The following is a 20,494-nucleotide window of genomic DNA, read 5'->3' on the forward strand; positions in this document are numbered from 1 at the left end:
ACTCTGATCAATTTTTGCTCATTTTATTTATACTTTTTCAAAGGGTATCAGTTTTGGGGAAATTTATATACCTTAAATACAAATTTGGCTTTTGGCTTTTTTTTTTTTTTTTTTTTAAAGGTAGTAAAATGCCGATAGGGTTTTCAACAAGTTCAACAAGTTCGGCTGTGATGGCGACAGCAATTACAATGGAAAAGTAAAATACAAGCATCTTCAACAGGCCCCAGCCAGGAGCAAGGCTGGCTTGAGGTTTGTAAACATGTCACTCTTCTGTGTTCACTTACACTTCAGACACAGAAATCAATTCAGTCTTGATATATCCAGTTCCTTTAGGGCCATCAAGTTCCATTGGCTCTGGTGCTAGAAATAAACACATTGTGTACGCTTTCCATCAACAGAAATTACTTCAGAATAGAACATCAACTTTTTGGGGGGATTAAAGTTCTACTGTGTTTCTAGACAGCTTAGCATCCTAAAACTTTAAGGGACTATAACCTCCCTGCCCAAGTCACCTAAAATTCTAGTGGGAATGCAGAAGCAACAAGAAGAAAAGGGGAGGAGATTTCAGCAGGACACTAGCTAGGAGCTTTCTCTTTACACAACTTGAAATCTTACAAGAAGTTTGAGCCCAAAATATGCAAAGTTCTATCTAGTTTATTGGCATTAGCCTGGCTAATGAATATTCACAGCTGTCAAGGTAAGCTGGGGGCATCTTCATTCCAAAGTAATTGTCCTAATATTGAGATTTATGATTCTAAAAAACAGCTTTGCTGGTGTGTTCCAAACAAAACAGGTCTAATTTGAACTTTCTCAAATGCAATTCATTGACAACTAAGAAGCAAGAGACCTGTGTTCTCAGATGAGGCCTCCTTTTAATAATTATCTAATAAAAATAGGATCTAGTAAGTAATCGGGCCACCCTAAATGAACCACTTCACTTCTCCCAGGCCTCAGTTTCCTCAACTTTAACGTGAGCAAGATGCCTTCTGTTGGTTGGCCACAGAAGGGGTATTCTTTACCCCTTTTCATGTGGAAACAGTGATAGTAACAAATACACAAGACTAGCAGTGGACTTTCCCAACATTCCTAAAATAGGAAATTGTCCATTCATTTCTTACTAGCTGTATCAGGCCAAATAATGCATTATGTTTCACCTGTGCTGAGTTTATGCCATCTTTTGACAGCCTACTCTTACCAATTCAAAAGCAAAACACTGCATGGGTGGAGTTTGAGAATAATCACCCCCTCATCAGGAAAGACTGTACCACACTGTTACCACCTGCTTGCCCCACTTACCTTCCTTTGGCCTGGAGTAATACTTTCCAAAGGCATGGTCTTTGTCAATATTTGGATACAGATACTTCAGGGGATTCTCAGGAATATTCTCAGCAGCCATGACTTTGTAATTGCGAATGATGTCAGGGAAAGTAACAGCAGAAAGTTCTTTCTTCGTGTAGGGTTCAACCGCATGGAACTCAGGTTCTAAAAAGGAGAAAAGCTAAGTAAATCCCATAGAACATCCCAAAATGAAAGAGGACAGAGAAATAAAACACTGCAGAGTTGATGGATTTGAGTGAATCTCATAAGAACTAATCACCATCTAAGCATTATAACACATATAGTAGACTGCTTTATTTCTAAATAAATCATAATACTGTCTCAGGGAAAATAAAGGGAGCTATTATTCTCAATAACATTCTATTTGCCATTATTTGCTTAGATTTATAAATCCGGGCAAAAAAGATTAAAAACCTTTAAAAGCCTGCATCTTCAACGATGTATTGCCCATAGGCACATAAATAACTCACTACTAAGTGGATCATCTTAGCTTAAGCCACAGATTTAAATTACTAAAGATAAACTCACTTTCTGTTTTTCTTTTCATATTGAAAAATCTAATTTTTTATTAAAATAAATTATGATATATAGAAAACAACTTTTCAAATTAAAAATGATCCTATTTGCTACATTTCCCTGTAACCCTTAATGTAATAAACCATGGTTTAATTTACTCCCGTTCTTATTCCCAGACTGAATTCAGATCCTTCTTCCTAGCTGATACAGAATCTCCCCTTGAGTGTCCACCTTCCAGAGGCCACAGTTGAGGTGCTCTGGGGAGCCTGCTGTGGACCATGAGACTATGCTGCCATCCTACCCTTCCTGGCTGGTACTGTCCTGCTTGACCTTTCCTGGTTGCCAAGGGTTTTCTTCATCTCTGCTTGGTCTGCTAGCTCTGTCTCTCAGCTGGTTCAGGAAGGGAACAGGATAAGAGGAAAAGGGCAGGTTCCAATGACTACTGCCCACGCCAGACTCTCGTCTCAGCACCCCCGCTTTTTCCTCAAAAGAAAAACAGAACAAGAAGAGTATTCCAGAAAAAAAAATAGAAGAAGAGTATTCCAGAAAAATAAACAGAACAAGAAGGGTCCTCCAGAAAAATAAATAGAACAAGAAGAGTATTCCAGAAAAATAAATAGAAGAGTATTCCAGAAAATAAATAGAACAAGAGTAGTCCAGAAAAACAAATAGAACAAAAGTATTCCAGAAAAATAAACAGACAAGAGTATTCCACAAAAATAGAACAATATATTCCAGAAAAATAAGTAGAACAAGAGTATTCCAGAAAAATAAATAGAACAAGAAGAGTGTTCCAGAAAAATAAACAGAAAAATTTACTTTTCTGTTTATTAAATTCCAGAAAAATAAATAGAACAAGGGTATTCCAGAAAAATAGAATATATTCCAGAAAAACAAATAGAGCAAGAGTATTCCAGAAAAACAAACAGAACAAGAAGAGTATGGCAGAAAAACAAATAGAATAAGAGTATTCCAGAAAAACAGGAGAAGAGGAATATTTCAGAAAAATAAATAGAACAAGAAGAGTATTCCATTTTGTGTCTATCCACTGAAAGTATAAAAATTACTAAAACAAATCAGTTTTTCCTCCTGCCCTTCAAATAGACCAAACTCTAAACAACAGTGAAAAGTAATCAGTTGGTCTTTACGATTTTTTCATTTACGCTGTTGGGCTTCACCCTCAGAAACCTGCTTCATAACACCAAGGTTTCTGGAGTCTTTTAGCCATGGACTCATTTGATTAAATAGAAACCCAATATACGATAAAGATAAATTTGCAGCTGCTCTGTCTGAAGGCAGGGTAGAGGCTGCCACTCGTCCCAACAGGTCCTGCATCAACTCCCTGGCTAACGATGTGTATGAAGTCTTCTCCCGAAGCCTGCCTCATCTGCACACTCTAATCTGGGATGACCCTAAGAGAATGTGGACGCTTACTCCTGTGGGAAATGTGATTCCTGCCAAGAACGGGTTGCAGATTATATTGACTCACATCCTTGATCTGCAGATAACAAACCTGATGCAAAGGAAAGAATTGGCATTGTCTTTTCAAAACCATCATTTCCACAATATGTTCCAGAGAGTGAACCACAAACATTTGTGGGGGTTTATTAAATCCTATCGGGGGGCTCATTTGGGGTAAGTATAAGATCTGCAATTTCATGTCCCAAACGCACTATCTGTATGAGCTGACTGGTGGCGATGAAGAGGGACTTCCCACACATGGAATGGTGGGACTATGTACTCAAACTCCCACTCACCGCCTCCGTTCTGGGACCGCTCCATCCATGTGAATGTGATGGCCCCTTCCCGGGAGCTCTCGCTGAACCGCAGCAGGAAGGTCCCCGGCTGCTGGTCCTTCAACAGGGCACGCTCTCGCTCCTTGCTGATGAAGCCCATGATGCACCTGGATATTGAAGAGATGGACGGATGGGCTTTTAGTTCAATCATGATTTCCATGCTAACTTACAAACCAAGAAAATGGCTGGAATGTGAGAAAAAAACCCTACGGTAAAAAACGTAGACTATTTTAAAATCTATTCAGTTGACACTTAAGGAAGCATTTCACTTACACATGTATATACTAAGGTTTTAAAAAAAAAGATATGAATATGGTGTCAGTAGGATGCTACAGATGCTCAATAAACACGCGTGGGATGAATGAGCCTTTTATTGTTCCTTTATTATTTTAAAGGCCATGACAATGTCTGAATGTATACATCCTTTTTACTGGAGAGGAAGACCTAGGCAATATATTTTCATATTCTAGCCCTTCTGATCAAGTTAAAGCTTTTGTTGAAATATCAGCCGATCCTGGCAATAAGTCAAGATAGAAATGATTTACTCAGTTATAAGGGTTTTTCTTCCTTCCTAGGGGCCACATATTAGATGCTCAAAAATTTTTTGTTGACTGAATGAATGCATGAATGGCACTCAAGAGTTTTTTGTTTTTTTTTAATTTAGCTTTGCCAATATATATACCTGTACTAAGAAAGTGTAAGGTTAATGTTATGAGGTTCTACTCTTCTGAAGCCCTGAAGGGGCAACCTATAAATGCGCACTCCTGTGAGATTCACACACGCCTAGTCAAATACTGAAGCTGGACTCAGGCCTTGTCTCAACCTCGCAGCACTAAAAATACATTTCAAAATACATCCATCGGTGGCCCTTACCCATCATTCCAGAGAGGGAGCAGGTGTTTTTTAATGAGTTCTAGGATGCTTTCAATCCAAAGCCAGAAGGGAAAATTTTTATCATTTATATTTTCCTGAAAGTATACAAATGCACACATTATGAACAAAAATCTAAAACAGTGACTTACCATGGCCCCTCCCACCATCATCTGTAAAGACTCCCCAGGTGCCAAGGATGGAACTGTCCCATGCAGCACAGCAATGGGATCCCTTCCCTGGCAGGGAATATCAAGTTCCCTCCCCGCTCTTATCAGCATTTAGACCAGGAGCTCTCCAGAGCTCTCCATTTCCCTGTGCCAGGCTCTGCTTCCCTTTCCAAACGGTAGCAAGCTAGCCTGGGGGTGACCTCCAGTGTGACTCACGGAAACACAAGCTGCCCCACACTAGCAAAATCCAGCAGTGCAAGCTGGTCCACACTGTCTGGTGACTCCAGCAGAGTCTAAACGTTCCCCCCAGTGGGCCCCTCCGCTCGAGCAGGCCATTAAACTCGTCTGGTTGGTCAGGCTGTGCCACCCAGCCCAGAACATACATTTCACACAGAAATGGCTACAAAACTGCTGGGCAGGGGTCCAGCATGAGTGAACAGGAGCCTCATTTCAGATATGAAAGAATGTTATCACTCAGGCAGGTGCTTCCTGTCAGACTCCCGCTCGGAGACCAACCTCCTGCACAGAAGAAAAGTAAACAACTTGCCCGAGGGGCTCCTTGGCCAGAGAAGAACACGCCAAAATAAGCAAACAGTAAAGTAACTATCACAGCAAGAAACATGAGAACCTCAACAGAGGGCAAAAAGGACTCAGAGAGCATAAAACCCAGACAGTCCTCACCTTACAAAACCTCGTCCACGGAATGAGACCATCGGGGCTGGCGTTAGGACCTAAACAAATAAAAACCAGATTTTTCAGCAAACAGAAACTGATTCTAAGGCTTTGGTCGGACGGATGGCTCTTGTATTTGCTCTCAAGGAAAAGAGCCAAACACCCAGCAAAGACTGTATGTACACAGTTGACATTTTCGGATACCTTAATGCCAAATTAACTGAGCAATTATAATACGTGCTGTAAGAGGGCGGAATTTAAATGGTCTAAAATATGTGTATGTTGGTTTGAGTTTAATGGCAGAAAGGAATGGATGGCAGATTCCTGGACACCACGATATGAGTTTTTAGGGAAAGCGGAAACATCACAAAGCCTTACCATCTGCTCTCTCCCTCCCCAGCCCCCCTTTTCCATCCCTCTCCTCTAAAGAGAGGACAGTCCTTTTAATGCCCTCTTCATGTTACACTTCCTTCCAAGACCATCAGCTGACTTTGCCTTTTGCACTAAATCAAAGGTGCTCTGCTGGGCCTCCTAGAGAAGCCTCCTTATCCAAGGCCTCTTCCCACTGCCTCCCTCTGCTGCTCAGCAGAGCCCCTCTCCCAAGGACCCTACAGAATTTTTTTCAAAGTTCAACCCGTGCCCAAGATCACCCCTAGATCTTCAATGTAACTGATACTTGACTTCACAAGTTTATTTTAGACATTATTTATGCATTTCCCTCAGCTTTCCTCCAAATAGGACATGGGCTCAGGGAGTCTGATGCAAATCAAAAACCACATGAGAGAAATGAGAGGAAGAAGCCCAGGGGTTATTAGCTACACATATTAAAGCAGCCCGGGCGAGATGAGGTGGTAAGCCCATTATCAGTCTTCAAAGAGAACTACAAATAAGCCATCACAGCTAGAAAAGATATCCTTCTTAACTCTCACCAAATAAAGAAATGGAATAAGGGGATTTTATACTTGTATTAAACAGCACAAGACCACCACTGTGACAGCTGCATAGCCAAGAGAAGGCACTGTTGAAAGTCACTGGGTTAGGAAGAGCCTACTGCAGTTTGGAGTAAATGCAGTGCTGCTCTACAGAAAGCAAATCTGGATACAAGTTGTCCATGGATTTTTAAAGAAATAGTTCAGATAGCCTCACTCACTGAAAGATCTGACCTTGAGACTAGTGGATCTTTGATTTGTTTAGTATGAAGGACTAATAAATGCACTGACATTAACCACTGAAAGGGAATTACCTACCACTGTCTAGACTCTGTCCAATCAGGCAAAACTGCAGATCAAAAGAGGCATCCTCTTGCGGGGATGGCATCCCCCGCCACCTGGGCCCCACCTGAGGCAAGGGTCCTGGGTTTATGCTGCAGTGGGCAAGCCCCAGGACTTTATTCTCATCATGTCAGGGACTTCCTTTTTTCTCCCCAAGGTTAATGGTTAATAGGCCTTCATCCTTCTCATCCAGGAACTTATTTCAGCCACAAATAATATATTTTACATAATTCATAAAACTTTCCCTTGGGAATCCATGTCAGAAATCTTAATATGAGACAATGAGGAATGGATTCATTTAAATGTTATCAGGTCTATATTTCTTTCTAAGGTGATATATGATTCTCACTTAGCTATAATAAACTATAGCTTGAAAAGCTGACAGATTTTAGTACTTTTTCACCTTTAACAAAATAGCAGAGCGGAAAAGAACAATTAGAGATATTTTTATGAATTTCAATTTTTATAAACATAACAAGTTAATATGCATATACCAAGAAGCTTCTCTCCCAACATGTTCAGCTGGTCCACGTTGAGACCTCTTTTGGTGACAGAAGAAAACTGCCAACTCAGCACTTCTGAAAGCTGAGCCCATCGTGCACACGGTGGAGTCAGGAAGAAGGACAGATTCTAGAGAGAAAACACCCAAAATCTAAGGGTTACTACAGAGACACCAGGCACAAGTGTGGCACTAAAACATGTGTCCATCCCAAAGTTCAATTCCAGTTTATATGACACACAGGTGCTTTCACAGTAGGGGAAGAGAAATACAGTCAATTTTCATTATTTACAGATGCACAGTTGTGAACTTGTTTACTCACTAAAATTTACTTGTAGCTCCAAAATCTAAATACATGGCATCTTTGGGGTCATTTAAAGACACACCCATGTACACAGCAGCACACAGCAGCAAAGAATTCGAGTCTCTTAACACTTTTGTTTCCAGCTGAAGCCAAACAAAATGACACTCGCTTCCTGTTTCAGCTCTCATAAGAAAAACGTGTCCTTTTTGAAGCCTATTTAGCGCCATGTTTTTTGCATTTTGTGACTGCTGTTGGTGATCACTGTTTAAAATGGTGCCCAAGCATAGTGCCACAGTGTGGTCTACTGTTCTAAGCATGGGAAGGCTGGGATGTGCCTTACGGAGAAAATACATGTGTGAGGCAAGCTTCACTCAGGCATGAGTTACAGTGATCCTGGCTATAGGTGTAATGTTAATGCCTCAACAAGTATATTAGATAAGGTGTCTTTAAACAGAAACACACATTAACAATGTTATGCATTGATGGGCTGACAAAAATGTTGTGACCAGAGGCTTGAAGGAACCTAGCTTCGTAGTTCCCTTAGGAGCAACGATTCATTATTTGCTAATTAAGTGTTCCTGGTGACTTTAAAAAACATAAGTACTTCGAATAATGATAATTGACTGTAATTAACAGTGAGTATCCACACTCTAAGAATGGGGCATGCTTGTTTAGTAGATGCATACATTTTAAAAATAATAACAATAAAGTGGTATGGAATCACTGACTGCCCTAGCTTACTCACATGGGAGAAAAATCATAATTCTCATTTCAAACACATATCCATGCTTCACATTCCCAGATTTACTCAAGAGCCTCAGAAATACCACAGGAGCTTTGTCACTTCTCCCTCAACAACTGGCCACTGGGGCTATTTCAGAGACGCGGCAGCGAGAGCATGGGTCTCTGCTTAACCCTGGGACCAAAGCATATGTGTTTTCCATACCCTGGGTTCCGCCACCAGCATGTTGTACCAAAGGATGGAGGCCCAACCGCTCGGGAGCTGGCTGACGTTGGAGATCACCACAACGGGCAGAGAGGTCGTCTAAAGGATGACAAAGACCTTGAAATCATCCAAATCACAGAAATGTCACCTTCAGATAACTGCTTAGCCTCAACTAAAAGCAAGGGATTATTTGTAAATTTGTACATATTTAATACTTGAAAATGAGAAATGTTAAGTTCTGTTCTTTTGTCCAGTTTAACCTTTGATGTATCTTTCAGTTACGAAATAAGTCCCTAAAAATAATAATAGCTACAATAATTAATTAAGGGATATGCAATATGAGAAGATGAAAATTGTCACAATGAAAACATAAAATGTAGGCGGAGGGCAGAGCAAAATAAATAAGTCCCAATGCTTAATGTAAAAAAAAAAAAAAAAAATTAAGATCAGCTATCTCAACTGGAACTTTTAAGTTATTGAATTTGAAGGTTAATTCAATTCTCTAGCTTTCTGGACCATAAATTAAGGTTAAGATAGTATTAGCTGAAAAAGATCATTTTAAAACAATTAGGTAAATAAATCTAAAACAAAAACTGAGAAATAAAAATACATGTAACAATTAAAAGTAAAAATAATGAAGTTTTCCAACTCGGGACCATAAAAGTCTTACCTCGAGGTCAATTACCAAACCAGGCTGACACAATTGGGTTTCAAAACTAAGGGAGTGAAGCTCTTCAGTAACGATGAGAGGACCCTTGGAAGAGAAAAGGAAAGAAGAAAAGAATATAATTATTCACAGATCCTGAAACTTTCAAAAGCCCAATTAACATTGCAACAGGCCACAGAGATCCTGGACCCAATCAGCGGCAAGTCCGAAGACTCAATATTCAATCTCTCCCAGATTTAATGATTCTGAGCATCTCGATGTGCTCTGAAAGATAAGTGTCTGAAGTTACGGCAAGGGTTATAGATTCAGAGCCATAAATGTCAATGGGGAAAGAGCAACTAATGGCTTTGTGACCTAAGGCTTCTCGACCCTCAGCTCTGTCTGCCTGCCCAGTGTGGCTGCACATCTCAATGCAGATGGGTGGGGAGGAGGTGAGAGGGCTGGGAGTAAGTGCATACTTGTGATTGTCTACTGCGTACCAGAAGGGCTGACTTGCATCAACTTGGCAGGTCACAAGGTGTCTTGGTTTCGGTAGAAATGGATAGATTTCAAAGTGCCTTCATAGACATTACCTCATGTGAACCTCACAACTTAGAACTAGAGAGGTGCAACTGCTAGACCCAGGGAGGTCAAAACATAGTTCAGGCGCACACCAGCGCTAGAAGGCATCTTTGCACTGCCTGGGCCTGTGCTTGTCCCGCTGCTCCATGTGACCTCCACTGGTCCTGGTGTGGAAGGACTGCACGCTGTGTGTGCATAAAGGACGAAAGTGTTCTAAACCAAAACAACTCCAGATATTTCATCCTTTGTCCATAGTTCATTTCTGAATGCACCACAAACCCAACTCCTTAAAGATCACGTTGTAGGAAGGAAACTGATGCAAAGGCAATGCTTTTGGTAGGAGATGCAATGGCCGAAAAGCCCTCTTGGCACACAGCAAGGCACTCATCAAAGTGGCCTCTCATTCCAACTCTGACAGTAACTCTCTGTGCACCCTTAGCTAAATCCTGCAAACTTCCTGTGACTCAATTTCTTCACCCGTAAGATGCGAAGAATACAAAAGCCCACGACAGCTACTCCACTGAGTTGTCCATGAGTGTCTAATGAATTTGTGTACAAAATCGTTTGACAATAGTAAAGCACAAACATGGTGTTTTTACTGTTGTCACAGATATACCAAGTACCCAGCTCCTTTGCTGCTCTTCCCTGATGGGTCTGAACTCCTCTGTGAGGTGTCCCCAGCCACCAACTGACCTGCCCTTGCTAGACAGACCTGCCTGATTTGGGCCCATTCACAACATAAAGGGACTCTCACCTCATTAGTTCTGGTGCCAGCATTTTTCTGTTCTTTCAATTGCTATAAAACAAATAATCATCTTAGTAAACACCATGGTAATGGACAAAGCTGCTATCTTCATTTACATATGAGAACAAAGTTAGGACTAGAAAGAACGACAGATGTGACTTTATCTTTAGAATGCAGAACATGGGACAAATTGGCCCTCGTTCAGGGTCCATGAGCAGAAGCATGTTTCCCCAGCGGCCTGATGGTGCAGACAACAGTCTGGAGGGATCTCTTGGAATCGCAACCAGCTCCTCTCCTGCGTTCAAACTTTCCCTGAATGATTCCCCATGCACCTTCGTTAGCTGTTTCATGCCCTGAGGCTCAGGGGACAGCTTCTCCCTCCCCTTTCCCTCAGCAGAGTCCTCCAGGCTGGGCCCAGTGACTCCAGGTCCAACTGCCCTCAAGTGGACATCAATCCCTGAGCTGACGAGGGAGCAGGCTGGGGCCCTGAGGGTGGCTCTGAATACCCTCAGGCACCTGAGTTGGGCTAAGCTTTCGAGCTAGGTAGAGCTTCCTAGCTACGAGGCTTGCTGGATCACAAAGTGGTCTCTAATGAAAAAGGATGCCTTTAACCTCCTGCAGGTTCTGGGCCCAGGGAAAGCTTCGGACTCAGTACCCACAGAGCCTCACAGCAATTGGCAGCCCCCGTGTTCACAGAGGAGGAAAGATGGTGCAGCCCACATAGAACACCCCGCTAGGTCTCCACTGCCTGGGGAATGAGCCCTACTGCCCTGGAGAGGTGGTAGAGTCAGGCTGCCATGGAGGCAGGGGCTGTGGGCAGGACCACCAGGAAGGGGAACACAGGGGCTGAGGAGTGAACCCTGGAGTACAGGACCACACTTGGATCACAGTCAGGACACGGGAGCCATAACCTTTGAGAAAACTGCAAGCGTCTACAGTGAGTGACTATGGGGATCATGCAGGCAGCAAGTGCAAATCGTTTACATAAACACAGGCTTAGAAAATATTTTTACTGCGAGTGATACAGCCCAGAAAACAGCGTGAACAGCCATGGGATAAGGAGGAGAAACCAAAATGCCCCAAGTGCTGGTGACAGGAAGACACCAGCCACAAAGTCTATAAACCCCAGCAGGGGGCATCCTCCACATGGCAACGTGCCAAAAAGGGCCGCTCTATTGTCAACAGTCCTAAGAAACCAGAGACAACGCAGAGAGGAAACTGATGTCCCTACCAGGTGCCGAAATTCAGCCGCCAGACTGCCATTGGTGGACTCCTCCATGTTCATCACTTTTGTGTGCGTGCCCAAAATGTTGAACTTCCTAAATCTATACAATATAGGAAAGAAATACTGAAAAGTCTTCCAACTATTAAACAAATAAAAATATAGCACAGTATAGCGTAAAGTACATCACGTACCCTTTTACTGTATTTCTCTCATTCACATCTCTGCAAAAAAAAAATACATAATCACATATGTGTATTTAAAATTTGAAATAAGCTTTAACAAAATTATAAGAGTATAAGAACACAAGAGTTTAAGTGAATGATAAATAAAAAATAAATCTACACCTGTGGATTTGCAGCCTTTCATTCACTCCCTGCTTCAATCTACTCATACTAGGTCTGGCAAGTATCACTGAATGACCTTTGGCAAATAAATGGTCTGGGCCTCACATTGTCCATTTGCACAACATACTAACAGTGCCAACATACAGGATGTCGTGAGGAATAAACTAGTTAATTCCTCACCAGTACACCCTCAATAAATGTAAGCACCAGCACCAGTACACCCTCAATAAATATAAGCTATCGTTATTGTTTCTCGAGCAGCTACTTGGTGCAAGGCCCTGCACTAAGCACTGGGGAACCAGCCGACAGCACTGCCCAGTTGTCACAAAGCTCAGAGGACTGCTAATGTGACCATTTAATCCTCATTTTTATTCTCTATGATCTTTAATGCTCTCATGAAAGTACCAGAAAAGTCAGTTATCTGGGGGAAGTGGCAAGTTTAAGTTTTAAGTCTGAGGTTATAATTTTGAAAGACCTTGCACTTCTATATCCAGTGATTACTTGGTCATGCTCTGGCCAAATAATGTATCCGTGAGTGTCCTCGATGTAGACTAGAAATCATAGGCTCACTCACAGATCTATTAGTTCCCCTTCTTTTCCAATCTCAACCAGAAGTTCAATGCTTTTGTGAATGACAATCACCATTAGCTATGGAAGGGACCTATTTTCCCGTTTGGAAAAAAAAGAATTTAAAATAAAAGGAATAGTATGATAAAAGCTGACTTGTCAAAGCTAAGAAGACAGACAGGGCTGGAACCGACAGAAAAGACATAAGGGCCTGAAGCAGCTGAGAGGAGCTGAGCTGACGCAGAGGATGGTAAACTGCAATGGCAAAACAACCCTTGTGCTTCCTCCGTTTAGGAAATAGGACATATTTCCCCGTCCCCCGAATCTCAGCTGGCCTTGATTTGCTTTTAGCAACAGGATGGAAGGGAGTGATGCTATAGATGTTCCAAGGTTAGCACTCAGAGGCCTTGTTCACTTGGAACACTGTCACCATGGGAAAAGCCCAGGCTAGCCTTTTTGAGACGCATGAAGAAGGACCTGGTTATCCCAGCTGAGTCCCAGTCACGTAATAAGGCCTTGCTAGAGCACCTGGCTCCAACCAAGCTAGCCCAGACCAGGACAACCTACAACTCACAGAATATGAGAAATAATGAGTTTTTGAGTTTTTAGCCACTAAGTTTTTGTTTGTTTGTTTTCAGACAGTCTCACTCCATCACCCAGGCTGGAGTGCAGTGGCATGATCTCAGCTCACTGCAACCTCCGCCTCCCAGGCTCAAGTGATTCTCGTGCCTTGGCCTCCCAAGTAGCTGCGATTACAGGTGCGCACCACTACATCTGGCTAATTGTTTGTATTTTTTGCAGAGACGGGGTTTTGCCATGTTGGCCAGGCTGGTCTCAAACTCTGGCTTCATGTGATCTGCCTGCCTCGGCCTCCCAAAGTGCTGGGATTACAGGTGTGAGCCACTGCACCTGGCCCAGCCACAAAGTTTTGGGAGTGGTTTATTAGGAAGCAAAAGCTAACTGATATACCAAAGATGATGGCAGGGAAGACAAGGCACAGACCATGCTACGAAGAAGAATATTTTTATAGGAGTGGGAAAAAGCAAAAAGCCAGAGGAAAATGATTTGAATGATCATAAATCATTTTTGAAACTTGCCAAAACGGTATGTGACACAAGCTAACAAAAACATTAAATATGGGAGGGGTGGGGGGAGCCATCTTGTTCCTTAATGAGAGTGGCCAAGTCAGTGCCAGTCCAGGTCTAGGGTCTCAGGGCAAAATAGGATGGGGCTGCTCCACTTGGATGCCCAAAAGAGATGCCCATTCCTGGGTTCCCACTGCCCAGAAGAGACAAGGGTGAATCCCACAGGCTCCACACAGTCTCCCCAAGATGCTGCTGACCTCGCTCCAGAAAAAACCCCCAAATGACCACCGAATCATGGCAGCCTGGACATTCAACCTCGGGTTGGATCAGGAGCCTCTCCTTTGGGGCTGACCTAGAACGAAGGGGTGGCATGCCAAGTCCAGCCACTTTGAGACTTGCTGATTACAATCTCATATGCATAAAGGGACACTCACTCTTTTGTGCATTTATAGTCTAAAAAGGCACAGGAATGTTGATACCAGCTCCAGGGGAAGCTCCCAACATCCACCAAGGGAGCTGCTGATTTAAATCTGCTGGGATCATCTGTGATGGCCCTGGTGGATCTGACTAGAAGTCTCTGCTCATGCGCAGCATTGTCAGGACTCTGGCTTCAGCCCTGGGGCCCTAGGGAGGCAAACTTCCACCCAGTATAGACCCTTCCACAGCTAGTGAATCTGCTCATTTAGTGGAGGAATCTGTGCTTGAGTAACAAAATCAACATTTCAATAGTACATGTAATGTTATATAATATTAAAGATATCTTACTTATCAAATAAGACTTTGACTTTCAAATTATAATTCAGCTCTTGCAATTTCACCAGCAGTCTGGAAAGAAAAATAAAGGCATTACTTAAAAAAAATTCTCCGTTACAATTTATTTATTATGCCAATTCCCTATTAACGTTTAGATAAACCACTTCCCCCTCCAGTTTTAGGGTATTACAACAAGAAAACTGACAGTTTTGTAGATCTACTTAAGTTTTTGTAAATGTATTTGTAAGAATGAATTCCTAGCTGTGGAACCACTTAGGAAAAATTGTAACACTAATTCTGACAGGATGCAGCCCTGATTTTACACTCCCACCAAAAGTTAATGAGGGTAGCTGTTTACCTCTATAACCTTGCCAATACCGAGTTTCATCGCAATTTTGACCTTTGGCCAATTTATATGGGTGAAAAATAGCAAACATTACTTTCTATTAAAACTTGTATCTAATCTTTGTCCTGTTGGAAGACAATAAAAACTATTGTCCATAATCAGAAAAAATAGTGTCACATCTATAGTCACCCCAGGGTAGCATGGAAAGATGGAGGGCAGGTGAGAGGGTGTGCCTCTGCTCCACTGAGCTGGAGACCTTGGGAAGGAGACCCAAGGGCTCTGTCTGCTCCGTTCAGTGGAGCAGGTGGATGGGGTCAGATTTCTACTGTCCCTTCCAGCTGTGAGTTCTAGAATTCCACGAAGGCTTCAGTGTGACATTGTACCTACCAGCCAGGGAGGGTTACCCACAGACTTAATTCAGCAACACCCCAGAAAAAGGACCCGGGCCAACTCTGAAGGCCAGTCCAGTTCTTCAGCGTCTAGCTACTCATCATAAGAAAAACACTTAAAGCAATGCAGCCATTCAATAGAAGAAAGTAAAGCCACATATTCCTGGAAACACTTCTACAATTATTACTGAGGAGAAAGGCTACAAAACAATGTATGTAGACTACTCCGAGTTTTTAAAAAAGAAGTATGTCATATTTGTGTGTGTGTGTGTCTCTATATGAAATATTTGTGTAGACATGGAGTCCTAATTTTTTAAAAAGGAAACATTATGTCATATTTGTGCGTGTGTGTTTCTGTATGAAATATGTATCTGTGTAGACATGGACAAGATCCTGGGAGGACAGACACTAGGCCATTTGCTGTGATGGTCCACAGATATTTATATCATAGACTGCTTTGAGAATCTGATGAAAGCTATAAATCCATCCATCAGAAAAATGTACATGTTATAAATCCATATTCACACAGCTTCTGGGGTTCATAAGGCTCAGGTTATGAGCCTATGAGCCTATGCCCAAGAGGGGTGAGGCAGCCAGGAACTTTTACTCTCTATCACACACATTTCTGCAATTTGGAATTCTGTTTTCCTGTGAACATGCATTACATTTATGATTGGAAAAAAACCAGGAGTGTGTACATATATGTATATCGGTTACATTTCTACTATGAATATATTAATAAAAGACTCAGATATTCTCAGTAAGAGTTCGTATTAAAATACCCCCTGAAAAATTATTTCCTCAAAAGCACCCTATATAACAGTTTTTATAAAAGGAAACTAGGGGTACAAACTACGTGACAGGTGATATATGGGATGCCATCTTTCCCTTGTTACCTCAACTTCACAGTGAACTGGACCCCTGTCTTCAAGACCAGCGGCCTCTGAGGGTGCGTTGGCATGCAGGGCTGTCTTTCCACCACAAACGAGCTGCAAATACCCAGCAAAGGATAGATAAGTTAGCATTTCCATTAAGGTTGAGGCAGTCACGATGATTTTCCTGAAAGAAAAAAGGGGGTTAGAGAGTACGACCTAAAAAAATAGTTTGAAAGATTCTGACAAGTTGGATGAACAAAGCGATATTTTCTAATTAGTAAAGAAATCCCAAAACCTAATAGGGACTTAACAGAAACAGAATAATTGTAATGATCTGTGAAACTATTACATTGAAACAAACATACAATGAAGGCTAGGCACGGTGGCCCATGTCTGTAATCCCAGCACTTTAAGAGGCTGAGGTGGGAAGATTGCTCGAGCCCAGGAGTTCACGACCAGCTTAGGCAACATAGTGAGACCGTATCTTTACAAATTTTTGTTTTTAAATTAGCCAGGCATGACTAATTAGTCCCAACTACTGGAAGGCTGAAGTGGGAAGATCACTTGAGCCCAGGAGGTGGAGGCTGAAGTGAGCCATGATCACACACTACTGCACTCCAGCCTGGATGACAGAGTGAGGCTCTGTCTCAAAAAATAAAAATAAAAAATAAAAACCCCGTATTTAATTATGTTCATTTACGTGTGAGAATTAAGAATAAAATGTGCACTCAAAGTACAAGTAGTGTTTTTAAATTTTAAAAAACCCAACATACAGGACTTCTTGTTTGAACATTAGCCATAGGAAACCAAGTACGTTTTTTTTTTTGAGACAGAGTCTCGCTCTGTCACCCAGGCTGGACTGGAGTGCAGTGGCGCAATCTCGGCTCACTGCAAGCTCCGCCTCCCGGGTTCACGTCATTCTCCTGCCTCAGCCTCTCCGAGTAGCTGGGACTACAGGCGCCCGCCACCACGCCCGGCTAATTTTTTGTATTTTTAGTAGAGACGGGGTTTCACCGTGGTCTCGATCTCCTGACCTCGTGATCCGCCCGCCTCAGCCTCCCAAAGTGCTGGGATTACAAGCGTGAGCCACCGCGCCCGGCCCCAAGTATGTTTTTTAAAATATGACTTCCAATAAGTACGATATTTATTAAACACATCTTTGTTACACAGTATGCAACAAATTACAATATTCTGCAGCCACAAATTATATGCAGAGTATGAAGAAGCTATTAATCAGATAGTATAATCTTTCCATTTATAACTCTACAAGGAAGAACTAGCAAATGAGATCTTACATATAACATCTCACTAAACTTTACGCATGGAAAGTGACAGACACTGCTTGTGCTGTTTGATATAAAACGGTGAACTTCATCTTCAGAAGACTAGACCTGACATCTAAACACACCAATATAAACATAAAAAAAAAAAAATGTATTCTAACCAACCACGAGAAAACAGTCTGATATCAGAAAAATACATTATTTTATAAACCAGCACACAAAGGTTTAAAACAGTTCTGAAAATGAAGTTAGCTGTCTTGAGTCAAGAGAATAAAAAAAAAAGTCAGTATTGACCATTTACAATCTCTGACCTCTGTGGATATGGTAAGCATCTGTTGTAGTGCAGCTACATACAGTACAACTCAGGCAATTTTGTTTTTTCACATGGGTTCAGATTGCAAATTCATTACTGTGAGAAAAGGATGGAGGCAAATTTTAGCAGGAACCTCCACCTGACTGCTTGACCAGAGTGCTCTGAATTTTAACACTGGACTTCTCAGCACCACCAGCTGTTGCTCCAGGACCCATTAGCTTTTTAATCTCAGCTGCCATCATTATGGAAGACAGTTCTACATTCATTGCATTCTTTTTCTTTCTTTTTTTTTTTTTTTGAGACAGAGTCTTGCTCTGTCTCCTAGGCTGGAGTGCAACGGCGCAATCTTGGCTCACTGCAACCTCCGCCACCTGGGTTCAAGTGATTCTCCTGCCTCAGCCTCCCGAGTAGCTGGGATTACAGGTGCCGGCCACCACGCCTGGCTAATTTTTGTATTTTTAGTAGGGATGGGATTTCATCATGTTGGCCAGGCTGCTCTCGAACTCCTGACCTCAGGTGATCCACCCACCTCGACCTCCCAAAGTGCTGGGATTACAGGCATGAGCCACTGCGCCCGGCCTTGTTACATTCTTAGCACTAGTTTCCAAAAACAATTCCAAGGGAATCAGCAAATTCCACTGCTGTTGTGTAGTCTACTACTTTCTTTGTGGTCAGATCACACTTGTTCCCTACCAACAATTTGTTGACGTTTTCACTGGGATAATGATCTATTTTCTGCAGCACTGTTCAATATTATTGAAGGACTCCTGATCTGTCACATCATACACAACTAGGATGCCACTGGCTCCTCTGTAATAACTGGAGATGACTGTTCGAAGTCTTTCCTGTTCTGCTGTGTTCCACATTTGAAGCTTGATTGTCTTCCCGTCTAACTCTATAGTTCTTATTTTGAAATCCACACCAATTGTGCTGATGTAGCTTTCTGTATATGTATCATCTGCAAACCTAAGAAGGAGGCAAGACTTTCCAACCCCAGAGTCGCCAATCAGAAGCAATTTGAATAAATAATCATATTTGGGATTCATGCTGGACATGTCACTGTAGCTGCCACCACTGCCACAGCCACCCTTGCTGCTACAGCTGCCGCCCTGGCTCTCCGCGCCACGGGTAACTGAAGGAAAGGACAGAGATAGGCTGTTCTGGGAGAGCAAACGTCGTCCCCCACTCTGTCCCCTGGGACACAATCAGCAGCCGCTGCCACTCAGCTATTGCTTCCACCCAAAATCAAGTACATTTTCATCATGTCAAGTTTGCATTAAAAAAAAAACCTTGCAATATGAACCCTTCTTTTCCGCTCAGTGACATTTATCTATCTACTAAGTATGTCTAGAGCACCTGCTGTTCACAAGGCACTGCGCTAGGTCCTGCTGGGGGAAAAGGGTGACAAAGGCATGTCTCTGCCTTCCAGAACCTTATGATATTCAACAAATATAAAGAAATACATAACAACTACATAACAAAAGGCAGAGTAGGAGAGGAACGAAGGGTGACTGCAGGCCACCAAGGGAGACAACATCTGTTTGGGAAATCTGGAAAGATTAAATGATGAGATACAAGGTGAAGCTTTCGGGATGATACAATTTTGAAAGCAGGTACACGAAAAGATGGCTCTGAGGAAGAGGAAGTACCCTCAGGAGAGCTACAGAAAAGCAAGTGTGCGGCATGGCCCCTATAGGAATCAGCAAGAGGTCAAGTTTGTTGCCTAGAAAGGGACGTGTGTGGACGTGAAACGTGGAGTGGTCAGCTAGGTCCAGGCTGCAGAAGGGGGGCCGTGAATGCCCAGTTGAGGGGCTTCACTTGGATCAGCAGGCGATGAGGAACCAGAATGGAACTCTGCTCTGGGACAGCACTGGTCACAGGGAGGAAGGACGGGGAGGGAGGACTGGTGGGGAGGCTGAGGAAGAGTCCAGAAAGGAGGATTTGAGAGCCTGAGACATGAGGAGGGGAGAGGGGGAGGTGAAGCATGTTAGGGTCATGGTGGAGACTCAGCCAAAGGGGAAGGAGGAGTGGAAGATTACTACAGCTTGCAGCCTAGCTGGCCACAAGAGTGAAGAACCATTGGCATAACCAAATAATTCAGGAAGAGTCACTGTCATTAAAAAATTTTAGGCCAGGCACAGTGGCTCACACCTGTAATCCCAGCACTTTGGGAGGCTGAGGCGGGCAGATCACTTGAGGTCAGGAGTTGGAGACCAGCCTGGCCAACATGGCAAAACCCAGTCTCTACTAAAAAAAATTAGCCAGGTGGGGTGGCGTGCGCCTGTAGTCCCAGATACTTGGGAGGCTGAGGCAGGAGGATTGCTTGAACCCGGGAGGTGGAGGTTGCAGTGAGCCAAGATCATGCCACTGCACTCCAGCCTGGGTGATAGGTGAGACTCCATCTCAAAAAAAAAAAAAAAAAAAAAAAAAAAAAAAAATATATATATATATATATATATATATATATATATATATACACATACACATATAAAACACCTATTAGACCTTTGTAAATCATCTGAATTTTGGTAAAATGTTCCTCTGTATAGACTGATTACAGAAGGTACAAATAAATGTCCCTTGAGTTACCTCTGAATGAGCTGCTGGAAAAGACTGAAGGTGCGGTCCCATAACACTTGTTTGTTTTTTGTGATAGGGTCATGTTCGTAGGTGTATTTCTGTTCCAATTCCTCCAGCTTTTTAAGCTGCTGCCGAACTTGCTGCAGACTCTCCGCAACTATAGTGAACCTGGGAAGACACAAGACACAGATGTCTCTATGAGAAACAGTCCAGAAGCAGCCTGGATTAAAGGGAATCACGGTATATTAGTCCATTCTCATGCTGCTAATAAAGACATACCCGAGACTGGGGAATTTACAAAGGAAAGAGGTTTAATTGACACATAGTTCCACATGGCTGAGGAGGCCCCACAGTCACGGCAGAAGGCAAATGAGGAGCA

General features: G+C 42.6%; 1 protein-coding gene and 1 pseudogene across 17 annotated transcripts in view; both read right to left on the reverse strand.

Moving 5' to 3' along the window:
* Positions 1–20,494, reverse strand: part of STAT1 (signal transducer and activator of transcription 1) — a 45,342-nt gene that overhangs the window by 6,204 nt on the left and 18,644 nt on the right. For 9 of the 17 annotated variants that reach the window (XM_063644822.1, XM_055290055.2, XM_055290057.2 and 6 more), the window contains 14 exons: positions 20,125–20,283; positions 15,961–16,053; positions 14,342–14,401; positions 11,772–11,801; positions 11,587–11,680; positions 10,365–10,406; positions 9,053–9,136; positions 8,383–8,481; positions 7,128–7,263; positions 5,372–5,421; positions 4,524–4,618; positions 3,612–3,757; positions 1,297–1,482; positions 285–360 (listed from right to left, as the gene is read on the reverse strand). In XM_063644822.1, coding sequence (XP_063500892.1) covers positions 285–360; positions 1,297–1,482; positions 3,612–3,757; positions 4,524–4,618; positions 5,372–5,421; positions 7,128–7,263; positions 8,383–8,481; positions 9,053–9,136; positions 10,365–10,406; positions 11,587–11,680; positions 11,772–11,801; positions 14,342–14,401; positions 15,961–16,053; positions 20,125–20,283 — 1,350 coding nt within the window. Of the gene's footprint in view, positions 1–284; positions 385–1,296; positions 1,483–3,611; positions 3,758–4,523; positions 4,619–5,371; positions 5,422–7,127; positions 7,264–8,382; positions 8,482–9,052; positions 9,137–10,364; positions 10,407–11,586; positions 11,681–11,771; positions 11,802–14,341; positions 14,402–15,960; positions 16,054–20,124; positions 20,284–20,494 lie in introns of all 17 variants that reach the window. The other 8 variants (XM_055290056.2, XM_063644824.1, XM_063644823.1 and 5 more) reach the window with 7 other exon arrangements.
* On the reverse strand, positions 16,068–19,934 carry LOC129488192 (ras-related protein Rab-1A-like; annotated as a pseudogene).

The sequence above is a fragment of the Symphalangus syndactylus genome, chromosome 8 (assembly GCF_028878055.3).
Source record: "Symphalangus syndactylus isolate Jambi chromosome 8, NHGRI_mSymSyn1-v2.1_pri, whole genome shotgun sequence".
Lineage (NCBI taxonomy): Eukaryota > Metazoa > Chordata > Mammalia > Primates > Hylobatidae > Symphalangus > Symphalangus syndactylus.